Genomic DNA, 16286 nt, shown 5'->3' with positions numbered 1-16286 from the left:
TGGCTTCTAACGTTTTAGCTCTCCAGTTTTAGTAAATGAGCCCCAAAGTGTCAGATGTTGAGCCTCTAGCTGAGGCTATGTTGATGAAACAGAGGGAAGGTTGGGAGAGGGAAGTGGGGCACCTTCTATTGTCCGATTTGTTTAGGAAGCTGAAGAGTTCCATTTTGGTGGGTTTGTCCGACCCCCCGGACTCATCTGGTCCTCAGAACTTCTCCAACCTAAAGGGGTTCTAAAGGTTAAACACGCCTATAATTACCTGCTCTGTGTTAAGGGCTTTGCACAGAGCAGCTCCGATCCTCCTCTTCTGGGGTTCCCCCGCCGGCCTTCCTGGCTCCTCCTCATCGGGTGCCCCCCACGGAGAGACACGCTCTGTGCGGGCGCGCTCCTGAGTCCCGCTGCTGCGCCCATTGACACAGACAGCTGGACCCGGACACCCCCCCACCCGACCGTTCTCGTGTCAGTGTATTTGATTGACGGCAGCGGGAGCCAATGGGGACGGAGACGGCGGCTGGAGTTGCTGGGCTTGTGCTAGTGGCTGAAATGGATGGGTTCAGGTAAGAAAACAAAGGGGGGGCTGTCTGGGGGGCAGCAAAGAAGGTTTTTCACCTTAATGCATAGAATGCAAACCTGGAGACTTTACAACCCCCTTTAAGAAGATTATATACTGTTCAAATATCGAGCGGTTCAGCAGGGACTGGCCGAGAGTCGAACCATGTGTGGGCAGGCTGAGTGTTCTCTAGTTAATCGATCGACCCTATGGGGGAGGACCTCTCCCTCCGTACCCTATGGGGGGGGACCTCTCCCTCCGTACCCTATGGGGGAGGACCTCTCCCTCCGTACCCTATGGGGGGGGACCTCTCCCTCCGTACCCTATGGGGGAGGACCTCTCCCTCCGTACCCTATGGGGGGGGGACCTCTCCCTCCGTACCCTATGGGGGAGGACCTCTCCCTCCGTACCCTATGGGGGGGGACCTCTCCCTCCGTACCCTATGGGGGAGGACCTCTCCCTCCGTACCCTATGGGGGGGGACCTCTCCCTCCGGGCCCTATGGGGGAGGACCTCTCCCTCCGGGCCCTATGGGGGAGGACATCTCCCTCCGTACCCTATGGGGGAGGACCTCTCCCTCCGTACCCTATGGGGGGGACCTCTCCCTCCGTACCCTATGGGGGGGACCTCTCCCTCCGTACCCTATGGGGGAGGACCTCTCCCTCTGGCCCCTATGGGGGAGGACCTCTCCCTCTGGCCCCTATGGGGGAGGACCTCTCCCTCCGGCCCTATGGGGAAGGACCTCTCTCTCCGGGCCCTATGGGGGAGGACCTCTCTCTCCGGGCCCTATGGGGGAGGACCTCTCACTCCGGGCCCTATGGGGGAGGACCTCTCCCTCCGGGCCCTATGGGGGAGGACCTCTCCCTCCGGGCCCTATGGGGGAGGACCTCTCCCTCCGGGCCCTATGGGGGAGGACCTCTCCCTCCGGGCCCTATGGGGGAGGACCTCTCCCTCCGGGCCCTATGGGGGAGGACCTCTCCCTCCGGGCCCTATGGGGGAGGACCTCTCCCTCCGTACCCTATGGGGGAGGACCTCTCCCTCCGTACCCTATGGGGGGGACCTCTCCCTCCGTACCCTATGGGGGGGACCTCTCCCTCCGTACCCTATGGGGGGGGACCTCTCCCTCCGTACCCTATGGGGGGGACCTCTCCCTCCGTACCCTATGGGGGGGACCTCTCCCTCCGTACCCTATGGGGGAGGACCTCTCCCTCTGGCCCTATGGGGAAGGACCTCTCTCTCCGGGCCCTATGGGGGAGGACCTCTCTCTCCGGGCCCTATGGGGGAGGACCTCTCTCTCCGGGCCCTATGGGGGAGGACCTCTCCCTCCGGGCCCTATGGGGGAGGACCTCTCCCTCCGGGCCCTATGGGGGAGGACCTCTCCCTCCGGGCCCTATGGGGGAGGACCTCTCCCTCCGGCCCTATGGGGGAGGACCTCTCCCTCCGGCCCTATGGGGGAGGACCTCTCCCTCCGGCCCTATGGGGGAGGACCTCTCTCTCCGGGCCCTATGGGGGAGGACCTCTCCCTCCGGGCCCTATGGGGGAGGACCTCTCCCTCCGGGCCCTATGGGGGAGGACCTCTCCCTCCGGGCCCTATGGGGGAGGACCTCTCCCTCCGGGCCCTATGGGGGAGGACCTCTCCCTCCGGCCCTATGGGGGAGGACCTCTCTCTCCGGGCCCTATGGGGGAGGACCTCTCTCTCCGGGCCCTATGGGGGAGGACCTCTCTCTCCGGGCCCTATGGGGGAGGACCTCTCCCTCCGGGCCCTATGGGGGAGGACCTCTCCCTCCGTACCCTATGGGGGAGGACCTCTCCCTCCGGGCCCTATGGGGGAGGACCTCTCTCTCCGGGCCCTATGGGGGAGGACCTCTCTCTCCGGGCCCTATGGGGGAGGACCTCTCCCTCCGGCCCTATGGGGGAGGACCTCTCTCTCCGGGCCCTATGGGGGAGGACCTCTCCCTCCGTGCCCTATAGGGGAGGACTTCTCCCTCCGGGCCCTATGGGGGAGGAGCTCTCTCTCTGGGCCCTATGGGGGAGGAGCTCTCTCTCTGAGCCCTATGGGGGAGGAGCTCTCTCTCTGGGCCCTATGGGGGAGGAGCTCTCTTTCTGAGCCCTATGGGGGAGGAGCTCTCTCTCTGGGCCCTATGGGGGAGGAGCTCTCTCTCCGGGCCCTATGGGGGAGGACTTCTCCCTCCGGGCCCTATGGGGGAGGACTTCTCCCTCCGGGCCCTATGGGGGAGGAGCTCTCTCTCTGGGCCCTATGGGGGAGGAGCTCTCCCTCCGGGCCCTATAGGACCTCTCCCACATTGGAGATGTATGAACTTTATTTTTCTTCCTGTGTTTTAGTCTTAGAGCGGTTGTAAAGTCTTTAGGTTTTTCTTTGCATTCTATGCATTAAGGTGATAAACCTTCTGTGCCCCCCACCCCCTTTTTCTTACCCGTGCCTGATCTAGCGATGTACACGAGCGCAGCGGCTCCAGCCACTGTCTCCCTCTTTATTGGACAGACTGATAGCAGCAGAAGCCATCAGCTCCCGCTGCTGTCAATCAAAAGCTGACGCAGGGGCGGAGTCGTCAATGAATGCAGCAGCGGGTCTTGGGAGCGAGCACAAATGAGTGCCCCCCCCCCTCCCGGTGAAAGCGGCTTTACGTCGGAGCACCCCGATGAAAAGGAGAGGCGGCAGGAGTGCCGGTGGGAGGACCCCAGAAGCGGAGGATCGGGGCTGCTCTGTGCAAAAGCACTGCACAGAGCAGGTAAGTATAGACATGTTTTTTTTAATCAAACGTTTACAACCACTTGTAAAGCTGAGCTCCAGTAAACTTCCTGGAACCCAACTAAGCCGTCATCTCCTGGTGCTGTGGGGATAAGAAGCTTTGGCAGTAAAGTATTGCCCCTCCCCCTTCATCTCTCCTCATCCATTCACAAAACACCTTTCATTTCCAGAATACAAGGCGCTCTGTGACAAGTGCAGAAAGAATACCTGTGACTGCAGAGCTCAGACTCGTTCTTCAGGGGACGGAGATTGACCTCTGCACTCCGGGTCACAATCCGGTGCAATGTCCTTTTGTCTCTCTTGGTTTAGGTGACCATGTGGCAGGGTGGATTTGATTTAAAAAAATATTTTTTAAAGAGCAACTGTCATCTCTCTCCTGCTGTTGGCTCCTCCTCCTGTTCCTCACAGGTATTCCTCTGATCCGCTTTCGGCCCCTCCTCTGATCCGCTGTCGGCCCCTCCTCTGATCCGCTGTCGGCCCCTCCTCTGATCCGCTGTAGGCCCCTCCTCTGATCCGCTGTCGGCCCCTCCTCTGATCCGCTGTCGGCCCCCTCCTCTGATCCGCTGTCGGCCCCTCCTCTGATCCGCTGTAGGCCCCTCCTCTGATCCGCTGTCGGCCCCCTCCTCTGATCCGCTGTCGGCCCCTCCTCTGATCCGCTGTCGGCCCCCTCCTCTGATCCGCTGTCGGCCCCCTCCTCTGATCCGCTGTCGGCCCCTCCTCTGATCCGCTGTCGGCCCCTCCTCTGATCCGCTGTAGGCCCCTCCTCTGATCCGCTGTCGGCCCCCTCCTCTGATCCGCTGTCGGCCCCCTCCTCTGATCCGCTGTCGGCCCCCTCCTCTGACCCTCTGTCGGCCCCCTCCTCTGATCCGCTGTCGGCCCCCTCCTCTGATCCGCTGTCGGCCCCTCCTCTGACCCTCTGTCGGCCTTTCCTCTGACCCTCTGTCGGCCCCTCCTCTGACCCTCTGTCGGCCCCTCCTCTGACCCTCTGTCGGCCCCTCCTCTGACCCTCTGTCGGCCCCTCCTCTGACCCTCTGTCGGCCCCTCCTCTGACCCTCTGTCGGCCCCTCCTCTGACCCTCTGTCGGCCCCTCCTCTGACCCTCTGTCGGCCCCTCCACTGACCCTCTGTCGGCCCTTTTTCTGCCTCTGTCGGCCCCTCCTCTGACCCTCTGTCGGCCCCTTTTCTGCCTCTGTCGGCCCCTCCTCTGACCCTCTGTCGGCCCCTTTTCTGCCTCTGTCGGCGCCTCCTCTGACCCTCTGTCGGCCCCTTTTCTGCCTCTGTCGGCCCCTCCTCTGACCCTCTGTCGGCCCCTTTTCTGCCTCTGTCGGCCCCTCCACTGACCCTCTGTCGGCCCTTTTTCTGCCTCTGTCGGCCCCTCCTCTGACCCTCTGTCGGCCCCTTTTCTGCCTCTGTCGGCCCCTCCTCTGACCCTCTGTCGGCCCCTTTTCTGCCTCTGTCGGCCCCTCCCCTGACCCTCTGTCGGCCCTTTTTCTGCCTCTGCCGGCGCCTCCTCTGACCCTCTGTCAGATGAAGATTTCCTATCTAGAATAATAATCTGTCAGGTTAGTAAAACGTAAGTGATAACAGAACCGATCCAATCATACAGTTTGTAGTGTACATGGAGGACTAGTCCTGAACTTTGTTTTATCTCATGGTTACTGTGACATCAATGCAGTGCATGTTATCTCAGCTTGTAGAGCTTGGATTCATTGAATGAGTTTTCCAAAAATGTAAATATTGCAGAATATTCAGCCTCATGCTACAGAAATTATTAATATATCTTAAATAGAAAACTTTCTTTACTCCAAAAGCATTTTAATAAAAAAAATTGATAACAAAAAATCGATTTAAATCCAAAAATATCTATATTTTTTTTTAAATCGTTGATTTATATCCACCCTGCCATGTGGACCACGCAAGATGGCGTCATAACCTTTGATACTTCACCTCGCCACACAAATAAATTGGTAACTTCAGTCCCAGATGAGCGGCACCAACAATTTCTCCTCTTTACAGCTCGGTGTCCTTACTTCTTCCTTCACCGCCAGACATGGCGTCACTTTCCCACCTGCAAATCATGTTCTGTGAATGGACAAGGGAAGAGGAGGGGGTGGATAAATAACAGGATCTCCCCTTGTCCATTCACAGAAGCCTTCACTGCTGCGAGCCGCTGCCTTTCATCCCTGCTGCACAGGAAGATCACCGCAGAGTAATATCCAATGATTTCTACAGCAGCCAGGCTGACGTAGGATACTCATCCTTAGAGGCGTGGCGATTGGCCGGTGCTGTACCCAAAAAAACAATGCTGGCGTTCAGCTTTATGCGGGGGCAGGACAAACTACTAGCCAGAGCAGACCCCCCACTACTAGCCAGAGCAGACCCCCCACTACTAGCCAGAGCAGACCCCCCACTACTAGCCAGAGCAGACCCCCCACTACTAGCCAGAGCAGACCCCCCACTACTAGCCAGAGCAGACCCCCCACTACTAGCCAGAGCAGACCCCCCACTGCTAGCCAGAGCAGACCCCCCACTGCTAGCCAGAGCAGACCCCCCACTGCTAGCCAGAGCAGACCCCCCCCCCACTACTAGCCAGAGCAGACCCCCCCCCCACGACTAACCAGAGCAGACCCCCCCCCCACGACTAACCAGAGCAGACCCCCCCCCACGACTAACCAGAGCAGACCCCCCCCCACGACTAACCAGAGCAAACCCCCCCCCCACGACTAACCAGAGCAAAACCCCCCCCCCACCACCACTACTAACCAGACCAAACCCCCCCCCACTACTAACCAGACCAAACCCCCCCCCACTACTAACCAGACCAAACCCCCCCCCCCACTACTAATCAGAGCAGCCCCCCCACTACTAACCAAAGCAGCCCCCTACCCAGAGCAGCCCCCCCCACTGCTAACCATAACAGGCACCCCCCCCCCCCCACTGCTAACCAGAGCAGACCTCCCTGCTACTAACCAGAGCAGACCTCCCTGCTACTAACCAGAGCAGACCTCCCTGCTACTAACCAGAGCAGACCTCCCTGCTACTAACCAGAGCAGACCTCCCTGCTACTAACCAGAGCAGACCTCCCTGCTACTAACCAGAGCAGACCTCCCTGCTACTAACCAGAGCAGACTCCCCCGCTACTGACCTTTGGTTTTGTCTTCCTGTTGATGATATTGGAGAGGTTTAGTCTTTGGCTTCTCGGAAGAGGACCTGTCACTTCTGAACTCTATTATTTTCTCGACTATTTGGAGAAAACGGTTATTTCTCAGAGTTATCCTTTATGGTCCCTTTCATACCGATCGGGGGACAACCCCCTTGTTCTCTATGGACCGGGGAATGTCCGCTGACACCCGCCGGCATCTGATCCAGTCTGCAAAAACAGACAGATGGGGGATACGTACGCCTACCCTCCGGTGCATCAGATGACATTTGGATGGAGAGGGACAGGCAGCCCATTCACATCCGACCGCCCCATAGAGAAGAGCGGGCCAAGCTATGACTTGCATACACACCAGACCGCCCCATAGAGAAGAGTGGGCCAAGCTGTGACTTGCATACACACCAGACCGCCCCATAGAGAAGAGTGGGCCAAGCTATGACTTGCATACACACCAGACCGCCCCATAGAGAAGAGCGGGCCAAGCTATGACTTGCATACACACCAGACCGCCCCATAGAGAAGAGCGGGCCAAGCTATGACTTGCATACACACCAGACCGCCCCATAGAGAAGAGTGGGCCAAGCTATGACTTGCATACACACCAGACCGCCCCATAGAGAAGAGTGGGCCAAGCTATGACTTGCATACACACCAGACCACCCATAGAGTAGAGCGGGCCAAGCTATGACTTGCATACACACCAGACCGCCCCATAGAGAAGAGTGGGCCAAGCTATGACTTGCATACACACCAGACCGCCCCATAGAGAAGAGCGGGCCAAGCTATCACTTGCATACACACCAGACCACCCCATAGAGAAGAGCGGGCCAAGCTATGACTTGCATACACACCAGACCGCCCCATAGAGAAGAGCGGGCCAAGCTATGACTTGCATACACACCAGACCACCCCATAGAGAAGAGTGGGCCAAGCTATGACTTGCATACACACCAGACCACCCCATAGGGACGAGCGGGCCAAGCTATGACTTGCATACACACCAGACCGCCCCATAGAGAAGAGCGGGCCAAGCTATCACTTGCATACACACCAGACCGCCCCATAGAGACTAGCGGGCCAAGCTATGACTTGCATACACACCAGACCGCCCCATAGAGAAGAGCGGGCCAAGCTATCACTTGCATACACACCAGACCACCCCATAGAGAAGAGCGGGCCAAGCTATGACTTGCATACACACCAGACCACCCCATAGAGAAGAGCGGGCCAAGCTATGACTTGCATACACACCAGACCACCCCATAGAGACGAGCGGGCCAAGCTATGACTTGCATACACACCAGACCGCCCCATAGAGAAGAGCGGGCCAAGCTATGACTTGCATACACACCAGACCACCCCATAGAGAAGAGTGGGCCAAGCTATGACTTGCATACACACCAGACCGCCCCATAGAGAAAAGCGGGCCAAGCTATGACTTGCATACACACCAGACCGCCCCACAGAGACGAGCGGGCCAAGCTATGACTTGCATACACACCAGACCGCCCCATAGAGACTAGCGGGCCAAGCTATGACTTGCATACACACCAGACCGCCCCACAGAGACGAGCGGGCCAAGCTATCACTTGCATACACACCAGACCGCCCCACAGAGAAGAGCGGGCCAAGCTATGACTTGCATACACACCAGACCGCCCCACAGAGAAGAGCGGGCCAAGCTATCACTTGCATACACACCAGACCGCCCCACAGAGACGAGCGGGCCAAGCTATGACTTGCATACACACCAGACCGCCCCATAGAGACGAGCGGGCCAAGCATTTTGTGAGTGGATTTTGAGGGCTGGTGAGCGTGGGCTGCCTGGGAGGGGGGGGGGGTGGTCGATCGTAGGGGAAGAGAGCTGCCACTGCCTCTCTGCCACATAACAGCTTTCATTTGAATAGCTGTGTGTTCCCGTCGCTCACCATCATATACAGCCCCTCCCCCTTGTCTGGGCACTTTCTGTCCCAGAAAAGTGCCCGAACAAGGGGGAGGAGCTGTATATGACGGCACGCAGCGGGGAAGCTATTGAAATGAAAGCGGTTATGTTCCCCGTGCGCTGATCAACCAGGCGGTGGCGGCGTCTCCCTTTCCCTACACAGGTAGGCCATTGGGCACGGACGCAAGGCTGCATTTTGGGACGCAAGGCTGCATTTTGGGACACAACAGGCTGCATCTGGGGACGCGAGGCTGCATTTGGGACACATGGCTGCATTTGGAACACAATTGGGTATATACGGCTGCATTGGGGACGCAAGGCTGCATTGGGGACACATGGCTGCATTTGGGACACAATTGGGGACATACGGCTGCATTTGGGGACACAATTGGGGACGCAAGGCTGCATTGGGGACACATGGCTGCATTTGGGACACAATTGGGGACATACGGCTGCATTTGGGGACACAATTGGGGACGCAAGGCTGCATTGGTGACACATGGCTGCATTTGGGACACAAATGGGGACATACGGCTGCATCTGGGGACGCGAGGCTGCATCTGGGGACGCGAGGCTGCATTTGGGACACAATTGGGTATATACGGCTGCATTTGGGGACGCAATTGGGGACGCAAGGCTGCATTGGGGATACATGGCTGCATTTGGGACACAATTGGGGACATACGGCTGCATTTGGGGACGCAAGGCTGCATTGGGGACACATGGCTGCATTTGGGACACAATTGGGGACATACGGCTGCATTTGGGGACACAATTGGGGACGCAAGGCTGCATTGGGGACACACGGCTGCATTGGGGACGCAAGGCTGCATTGGGGACACAATTGGTGACACATGGCTGCATTGGCATGCACAGGCTGCACTGTGGGGACACAGGTTGTATTGGTGGACACAGACAGGCTGCATTTTTGGGCATGGATAAAGTTGTTGTTAATATTTATTTTTAGAACTTAATTCTGCATAAAACATTTAAGTGTCATTTAATGAGATAATTTATGAGGGCGTGTTTAGGGGCGGGATTGGGGGTGGGGCATGGTAGGGGTTGGGCCGAGTAACCCTTGAGGTCTGGCTAGTAGCGTAGGGTATTGTTCCTCCCGAGTCTCCTATACCCTCATTGGGGGGGGGGGGGGGGGCACCAGCAATAATTGATGTAAACTGAATGTGAATCTTTTAATCTTTTTGTTTGGATAATAAAATGTTTAAATCTGAACAGATAGGAGTTTGTGGCGCCATTAAAGTCCATTTTCTGTTTGCCAACCAATACCATTGAGTAGTTAAGGAAGAGGCACGGTTTATCAGCTTGTGCCCACAGCGCCACCCTGTGTGTTGACATGTGAATTGATTCATTTAATCAGGACGAATGAGAAATTTTCAGAAGTGACAGTTTCCCTTTAAAGAACCATGCTAGCTCCTGGACCAGACTGACTTGTTCCTGAACTCCATTTGTCCACCTGTGGGTGATGCCAGTACCTTCCCATGTTCCTGAGGGCCCCCCTCCCCCACGTATGTGGAGCAGAACCCCAGTGCAGTACCTTGTCTGTTTTAGTCTCATCCACTCTCCAAGCTCCCCCTCCTCTATCTTGCTTTGATTGGCCCAGACCCAACCATTGTGTTGTTCTGGCAGGATCCACATGAAGGTGCATAGTGTGGTGTCCAAGCCCCACAAGTGCCCGCACTGCTCCAAAACCTTCGCCAACAGCTCCTACCTGGCCCAGCACTTGCGCATCCACTCGGGGGCCAAGCCGTACAACTGCCGCTACTGTCAGAAGGCCTTCCGCCAGCTCTCTCACCTCCAGCAACACACACGGTAAGGGGGGGCCGGAGGAGAGAGCTGGGGGAGCCCCCGACACCAGCATGTGCCCTTCCCCCCTCCCTCCTCCCCCCCCCCCCCCCCCCCCCCCCCTACCAACCGCATGCACACTTGTCTGAATGGAAACGGGGTCCGGGGAGGGATGACACCCTTGTCTGCTCATTTCACCACCCCCCCCCCTCCCTTCCCCCATTAACATCCCCTCCCCCGCCCTGTGCTGCTTACCCATGCCTGCCTTTTCATATGATTGTGTGCCTGTCATTAAAGTCTTCTGTTCTGTCTCCACACACAGGATTCATACCGGGGACAGACCTTACAAATGTGTCCAGCCTGGATGTGAGAAGGCGTTCACCCAGCTGTCCAATCTGCAGGTAATGACGACTCTTCCCGTCCCGTGTCACCGGGACCGCCGCCGCAATGTCGCAGCATCATATCTTTTATTAAGGGCCATGTAACACCTGTATTTAGGGTGTAACATGTTGCTATGCACGAGCACCCGCATGACGGAATACATGGGTTCCTTTTCCAACGGCAGCCACTTCTACATTTAAAATACAGGGCTCTGTAGCATTCATTCACAGCAATCTGTGCATTAATCAGCACAGTGGTGTCATTCATTCACAGCAATCTGTGCATTAATCAGCACAGTGGTGTCATTCATTCACAGCAATCTGTGCATTAATCAGCACAGTGGTGTCATTCATTCACAGCAATCTGTGCATTAATCAGCACAGTGGTGTCATTCATTCGCAGTAATCTGTGCATTAATCAGCACAGTGGTGTCATTCATTCGCAGCAATCTGTGCATTAATCAGCACAGTGGTGTCATTCATTCGCAGCAATCTGTGCATTAATCAGCACAGTGGTGTCATTCATTCACAGCAATCTGTGCATTAATCAGCACAGTGGCATCATTCATTCACAGCAATAAACTACAAGTCCCATCTGCCACTGCAACAAATTGGACTTGTAGTTTTTATTGGACTACTGATCAGCGCCCTCTATAGTCCACTGACGGTTCCCGTAGCTGGCAGCCCATGCAGAGGTACAGGTAGAGAGTTCTAGGAAGTGTCTGCAGGAGCTTGACATTGCACCCGGCCACCCGCAATCCACTGATCGCAGATACAATGCTTTGCAGCCTCCTGGAGACACAACAGAAAGTGAGAGGAATTATCCCTTCATGTGTTTGTAAAGGCTCAAAGTTCTGTGTTTTAATATCACTGAGTGAAATATCCTCTCAGTTGTCCCCATTGGAAAGGTTCCCCTCCAGTGACCAATAGAATGTAAATAAAGGCGATGACATCATTAACCAAATATGAACAGGACCGTATTTGGTGAGACGCGATGGGGAATCTCAGGTCTTGGCAACCAGGGATTATTATTTTTTTTTTTTAATGTCTCCTAATATTTATTTCTGTACCTTGTGTGTGTTTTTCAGTCCCACAGAAGGCAGCACAACAAAGATAAACCTTTCAAGTGCCACAACTGTCACCGGGCGTACACCGACGCCACTTCGCTGGAGGTCCATCTGTCAACGCACACCGTCAAACACGCAAAAGTCTATACCTGTTCCATCTGCAGCCGAGCGTACACTTCGGTAGGTGTCTAATTTTCATGGTATGCTAGATTGTGCTGCCCCCTCTCGCTGTAGCGCCGCGCTGCCCCCTCTCGCGCCGCTCTGCCCCCTCGCTCTAGCGCCGCTCTGCCCCTCCTTCGCTCTAGCGCCGCTCTGCCCCTCCTTCGCTCTAGCGCCGCGCTGCCCCTCCTTCGTTTTAGCGCCGCGCTGCCCCTCCTTCGCTCTAGCGACGCGCTGCCCCTCCTTCGCTCTAGCGACGCGCTGCCCCTCCTTCGCTCTAGCGACGCGCTGCCCCTCCTTCGCTCTAGCGACGCGCTGCCCCTCCTTCGCTCTAGCGCTGCCCCTCCTTCGCTCTAGCGCTGCCCCTCCTTCGCTCTAGCGCTGCCCCTCCTTCGCTCTAGCGCTGCCCCTCCTTCGCTCTAGCGCTGCCCCTCCTTCGCTCTAGCGCTGCCCCTCCTTCGCTCTAGCGCTGCCCCTCCTTCGCTCTAGCGGCGCGCTGCCCCTCCTTCGCTCTAGCGGCGCGCTGCCCCTCCTTCGCTCTAGCGGCGCGCTGCCCCTCCTTCGCTCTAGCGGCGCGCTGCCCCTCCTTCGCTCTAGCGGCGCGCTGCCCCTCCTTCGCTCTAGCGCCGCCCCCCCCCCCCCCCACCTTCGCTCTAGCGCCGCTCTGCACCCACGCTAACCCCGCGCTCTTCCCCTGCCCCGCGCTAACCGTGCGCTCTTCCCCTGCCCCGCGCTAACCGTGCGCTCTTCCCCTGCCCCGCGCTAACCGTGCGCTCTTCCCCTGCCCCGCGCTAACCGTGCGCTCTTCCCCTGCCCCGCGCTAACCGTGCGCTCTTCCCCTGCCCCGCGCTAACCGTGCGCTCTTCCCCTGCCCCGCGCTAACCGTGCGCTTTTCCCCTGCCCCGCGCTAACCGTGCGCTTTTCCCCTGCCCCGCGCTAACCGTGCGCTTTTCCCCTGCCCCGCGCTAACCGTGCGCTTTTCCCCTGCCCCGCGCTAACCGTGCGCTTTTCCCCTGCCCCGCGCTAACCGTGCGCTCTTCCCCTGCCCCGCGCTAACCGTGCGCTCTTCCCCTGCCCCGCGCTAACCGTGCGCTCTTCCCCTGCCCCCCGCCAACCGTGCGCTCTTCCCCTGCCCCGCGCTAACCGTGCGCTCTTCCCCTGCCCCGCGCTAACCGTGCGCTCTTCCCCTGCCCCGCGCTAACCGTGCGCTCTTCCCCTGCCCCGCGCTAACCGTGCGCTCTTCCCCTGCCCCGCGCTAACCGTGCGCTCTTCCCCTGCCCCGCGCTAACCGTGCGCTCTTCCCCTGCCCCGCGCTAACCGTGCGCTCTTCCCCTGCCCCGCGCTAACCGTGCGCTCTTCCCCTGCCCCGCGCTAACCGTGCGCTCTTCCCCTGCCCCGCGCTAACCGTGCGCTCTTCCCCTGCCCCGCCCCCCGCGCTCTTCCCCTGCGCCGCGCTGCCCCCCGCGCTCTTCCCCTGCGCCGCGCTGCCCCCCGCGCTCTTCCCCTGCGCCGCGCTGCCCCCCGCGCTCTTCCCCTGCGCCGCGCTGCCCCCCGCGCTCTTCCCTTGCGCCGCGCTGCCCCCCGCGCTCTTCCCTTGCGCCGCGCTGCCCCCCGCGCTCTTCCCTTGCGCCGCGCTGCCCCCCGCGCTCTTCCCTTGCGCCGCGCTGCCCCCCGCGCTCTTCCCTTGCGCCGCGCTGCCCCCCGCGCTCTTCCCTTGCGCCGCGCTGCCCCCCGCGCTCTTCCCTTGCGCCGCGCTGCCCCCCGCGCTCTTCCCTTGCGCCGCGCTGCCCCCCGCGCTCTTCCCTTGCGCCGCGCTGCCCCCCGCGCTCTTCCCTTGCGGGTCCCAGAGGGCAAACAGCAGTCCTACTCTTCGCTAGGGAAATGGGAAGGAAAGCTGCAAATGGGAAGTGCTGGAAGATGCATCCATTGGGAGGCCATTGGCACTGCAGCCCACCAGGTATATTCCAGGAGCCGCGGCTGCTCTAGTTGCACGGCATCCCCAGCATCTCTCCAGACATGCCCGGTCCACATGCTAAACTTTGTTGGGCCGCGGGTTGGACACCCCTGTCAGTTCTAAATGTATTTATTGTGTGTATTTCCCGGTGCGCATTTCCTTTTCTGCCGCTAAACTTCTTTCTTCTTTGCCGTTTTGTGTCTTGCAGGAGACCTATCTGATGAAACACATGAGGAAACACAATGCCCCCGAAAGCCAGCAACCTACGCAGGTTCTGACCACACAAGCTCATTTCACCCCCGTGTCCCAGGCCCCGTCATCTGATGGACCCCAGTGCTCCTTCGACATGAACCCCTTCAAGACTGACCACCACAAAGACTTGTGTCTAACCGTCTCCACCAGTACCATCCAAGTGGAACATCTCGCCAGCTCCTAGTTACGCACAAGGGGGGGAGGGGGGCCGTGTGGGGGGGGGGCGGGGTTACAGGATATCCAGGCAAGACGGGGGGAGAGAGGTCCCAGACCAAGACAATGTTGGGGGGAAAGTATCAACGGGTCTGGGCCACGCCTCTCCCAGAGGGTTGGGGGGGAAATATTGAGAGACTACAAGGAACTTTGGCCTTGTCAGGAGACAGACGGCAGAGAGGAATCCACGAACCTATCACAGCCTCGGTATAATGGAGGGGCCTTCAAAGCTGTTTTTTTGGGGAATCGTTTTGAACCCAAACGCAAAAAAAAACCCATGCTGCTTGCTGATAGTATACATTAACAGTACGCGGAGAGGCTGCAACGCAGTGTTACGACTCGACGCGTTTCGACTCGACGCGTTTCGACCCGACGCGCTGCACTCCCTAAAAAAAAAAAAACACACACGCAGAGACTGCAGTGCCAACGGGGTGGGATGGTGCATTGCCAGTGTTACGGAGCAACTGCAGTTTGTACGCAGCCAGGAAGATCTGCCTGTGTGAGACGGACTAGTGGGGGGAGGGGGTTGGGGAGGGAGGGGGCGGGGTCAATAATGATTTAAGATTTTTTTTTTGGACTCATTATTTTATACCCTTATATGTAAGTGGGGGAGGGGGTGGGTGGGGGTGGAGTTCTGTATTATATATTATTTTTTAATCCTTATCTGATTCCTGCTCTTCCTCACCTGACAAAACCTTCACCTGGAACTTCACCGCATAGGAATAAAGGAGGAGCGACGAAAGACTGACGGGAAGGGGGCGGGGCGAGGGGTGGGGCCCTAATGAGATAATACTCTACATTAAAGGTTATAATTAGCTAGTTTCTGCTAATCTGCCAGGGGATGTTTAAGCCTGTGTCCTGGATATAATATGTATAAATATATACAGAACAAAGTGTGTATATCTATCCACTCAGCGTATTCTCCGCTCTTGGTTATTATTATTTTTTTTTAATTGTACGCAATCATACGGTGAAGGGGGCGTGTCCAGCGTCATCATACCGCAATTCCAGAACCACGCCCCTCTCTCTCTTCTCAGACTTTAAACCTGAACTCCAGGCAGACGCGATCGTCGCTAATGAATGCCGCGATTGTATGAATTTCTGTATTTTTTAATGTTATTAGTACCTGGATTATTACAGGTGATTATATAGCGCTGAACGTTTCCGCAGTGCTTTTACATATATTGTATAGAAGTCCCACCCCCAAGGAGCTTACACTCTTAAGCCCCCCCCCCACCTCACATCCATATCCGCCTCCTGAGACTGGGAGAGGGACGGGCCACCCCCTGCTGCATGTACAGAGGGAGAGAGCAGAAGGTTGATCTCATCAGTGTGCTGCTGCTTCTTCTGAATTTGCCTGGGGGGCGTGGTCTTGCAGTGCTGTAAATACTTTAGAGGTCCCAGGCCTGGCTACACAGCCTGGAAGAAGGGGGCTAAATCACCGGCGGAACCGGATTGTGAACCCTTCGGAAGGTAAAACTCTATGTTGGCAGTTTGCTTGGAGTTCAGTTTTACAAATCTTCTGTTTTCTCTCTTGTCTGATTCCTTCGATCTTTTCTGTTCTCAGTAGACTTGCTCCACCTTCCTGTCCTGTCCAAAATGACATCGCCTGGTGTCCCCAGAGATTCTTTTTTAACTTTTACATTTCAATTTCTTTCTTTTTTCTACATTCTAATCATCCCTTCATATTTCCCTCCAACCTGGATTTTCCATCCTAACTTGGCTTTGCCCACTTTTCTTTCCCACCTGGCTTCTCCCCTCCTGTCCTTCTAACCTGGCTCCTTCTCTTCTTCCCCCTCTAACCTGGCTCCTCCTCTCCTCCCCTCTCTAACCTGGCTCCTCCTCTCATTCCCCCTCTAACCTGGCTCCTCCCCCCTCCTACCTGGCTCCACTCCTCCCTCCCACCTCTAACCTGGCTCCTCTCATCCCTCCCACCTATAAGCTGGCTCCTCCTCTCCTATGTGGCTCCTCCCCCTTACCTTGCTCGTCTCCTCCCCCTCCCCTCTAACCTGGCTCCTCTCCTCCCTCCCCCCTCTACGCTGGC

At 57.5% G+C, this 16286-nt stretch overlaps 1 protein-coding gene across 9 annotated transcripts in view; it reads left to right on the top strand.

Annotated features, from left to right (window-relative positions):
• Nucleotides 1–14231, top strand: part of ZNF384 (zinc finger protein 384) — a 68759-nt gene extending 54528 nt beyond the window's left edge. For 6 of the 9 annotated variants that reach the window (XM_040361177.1, XM_040361176.1, XM_040361173.1 and 3 more), the window contains 4 exons: nucleotides 10062–10244; nucleotides 10540–10618; nucleotides 11686–11844; nucleotides 13986–14231. In XM_040361177.1, coding sequence (XP_040217111.1) covers nucleotides 10062–10244; nucleotides 10540–10618; nucleotides 11686–11844; nucleotides 13986–14213 — 649 coding nt within the window. In that variant the 3' untranslated portion in view covers nucleotides 14214–14231. The remainder of the gene's footprint in view (nucleotides 1–10061; nucleotides 10245–10539; nucleotides 10619–11685; nucleotides 11845–13985) is intronic. The other 3 variants (XM_040361180.1, XM_040361179.1, XM_040361178.1) reach the window with 1 other exon arrangement.
• The last annotated feature ends 2055 nt before the right edge of the window (nucleotides 14232–16286 follow it).

The sequence above is a fragment of the Rana temporaria genome, chromosome 8, assembly GCF_905171775.1.
Source record: "Rana temporaria chromosome 8, aRanTem1.1, whole genome shotgun sequence".
Lineage (NCBI taxonomy): Eukaryota > Metazoa > Chordata > Amphibia > Anura > Ranidae > Rana > Rana temporaria.
This window is presented reverse-complemented; position numbering and strand designations above follow the sequence as displayed.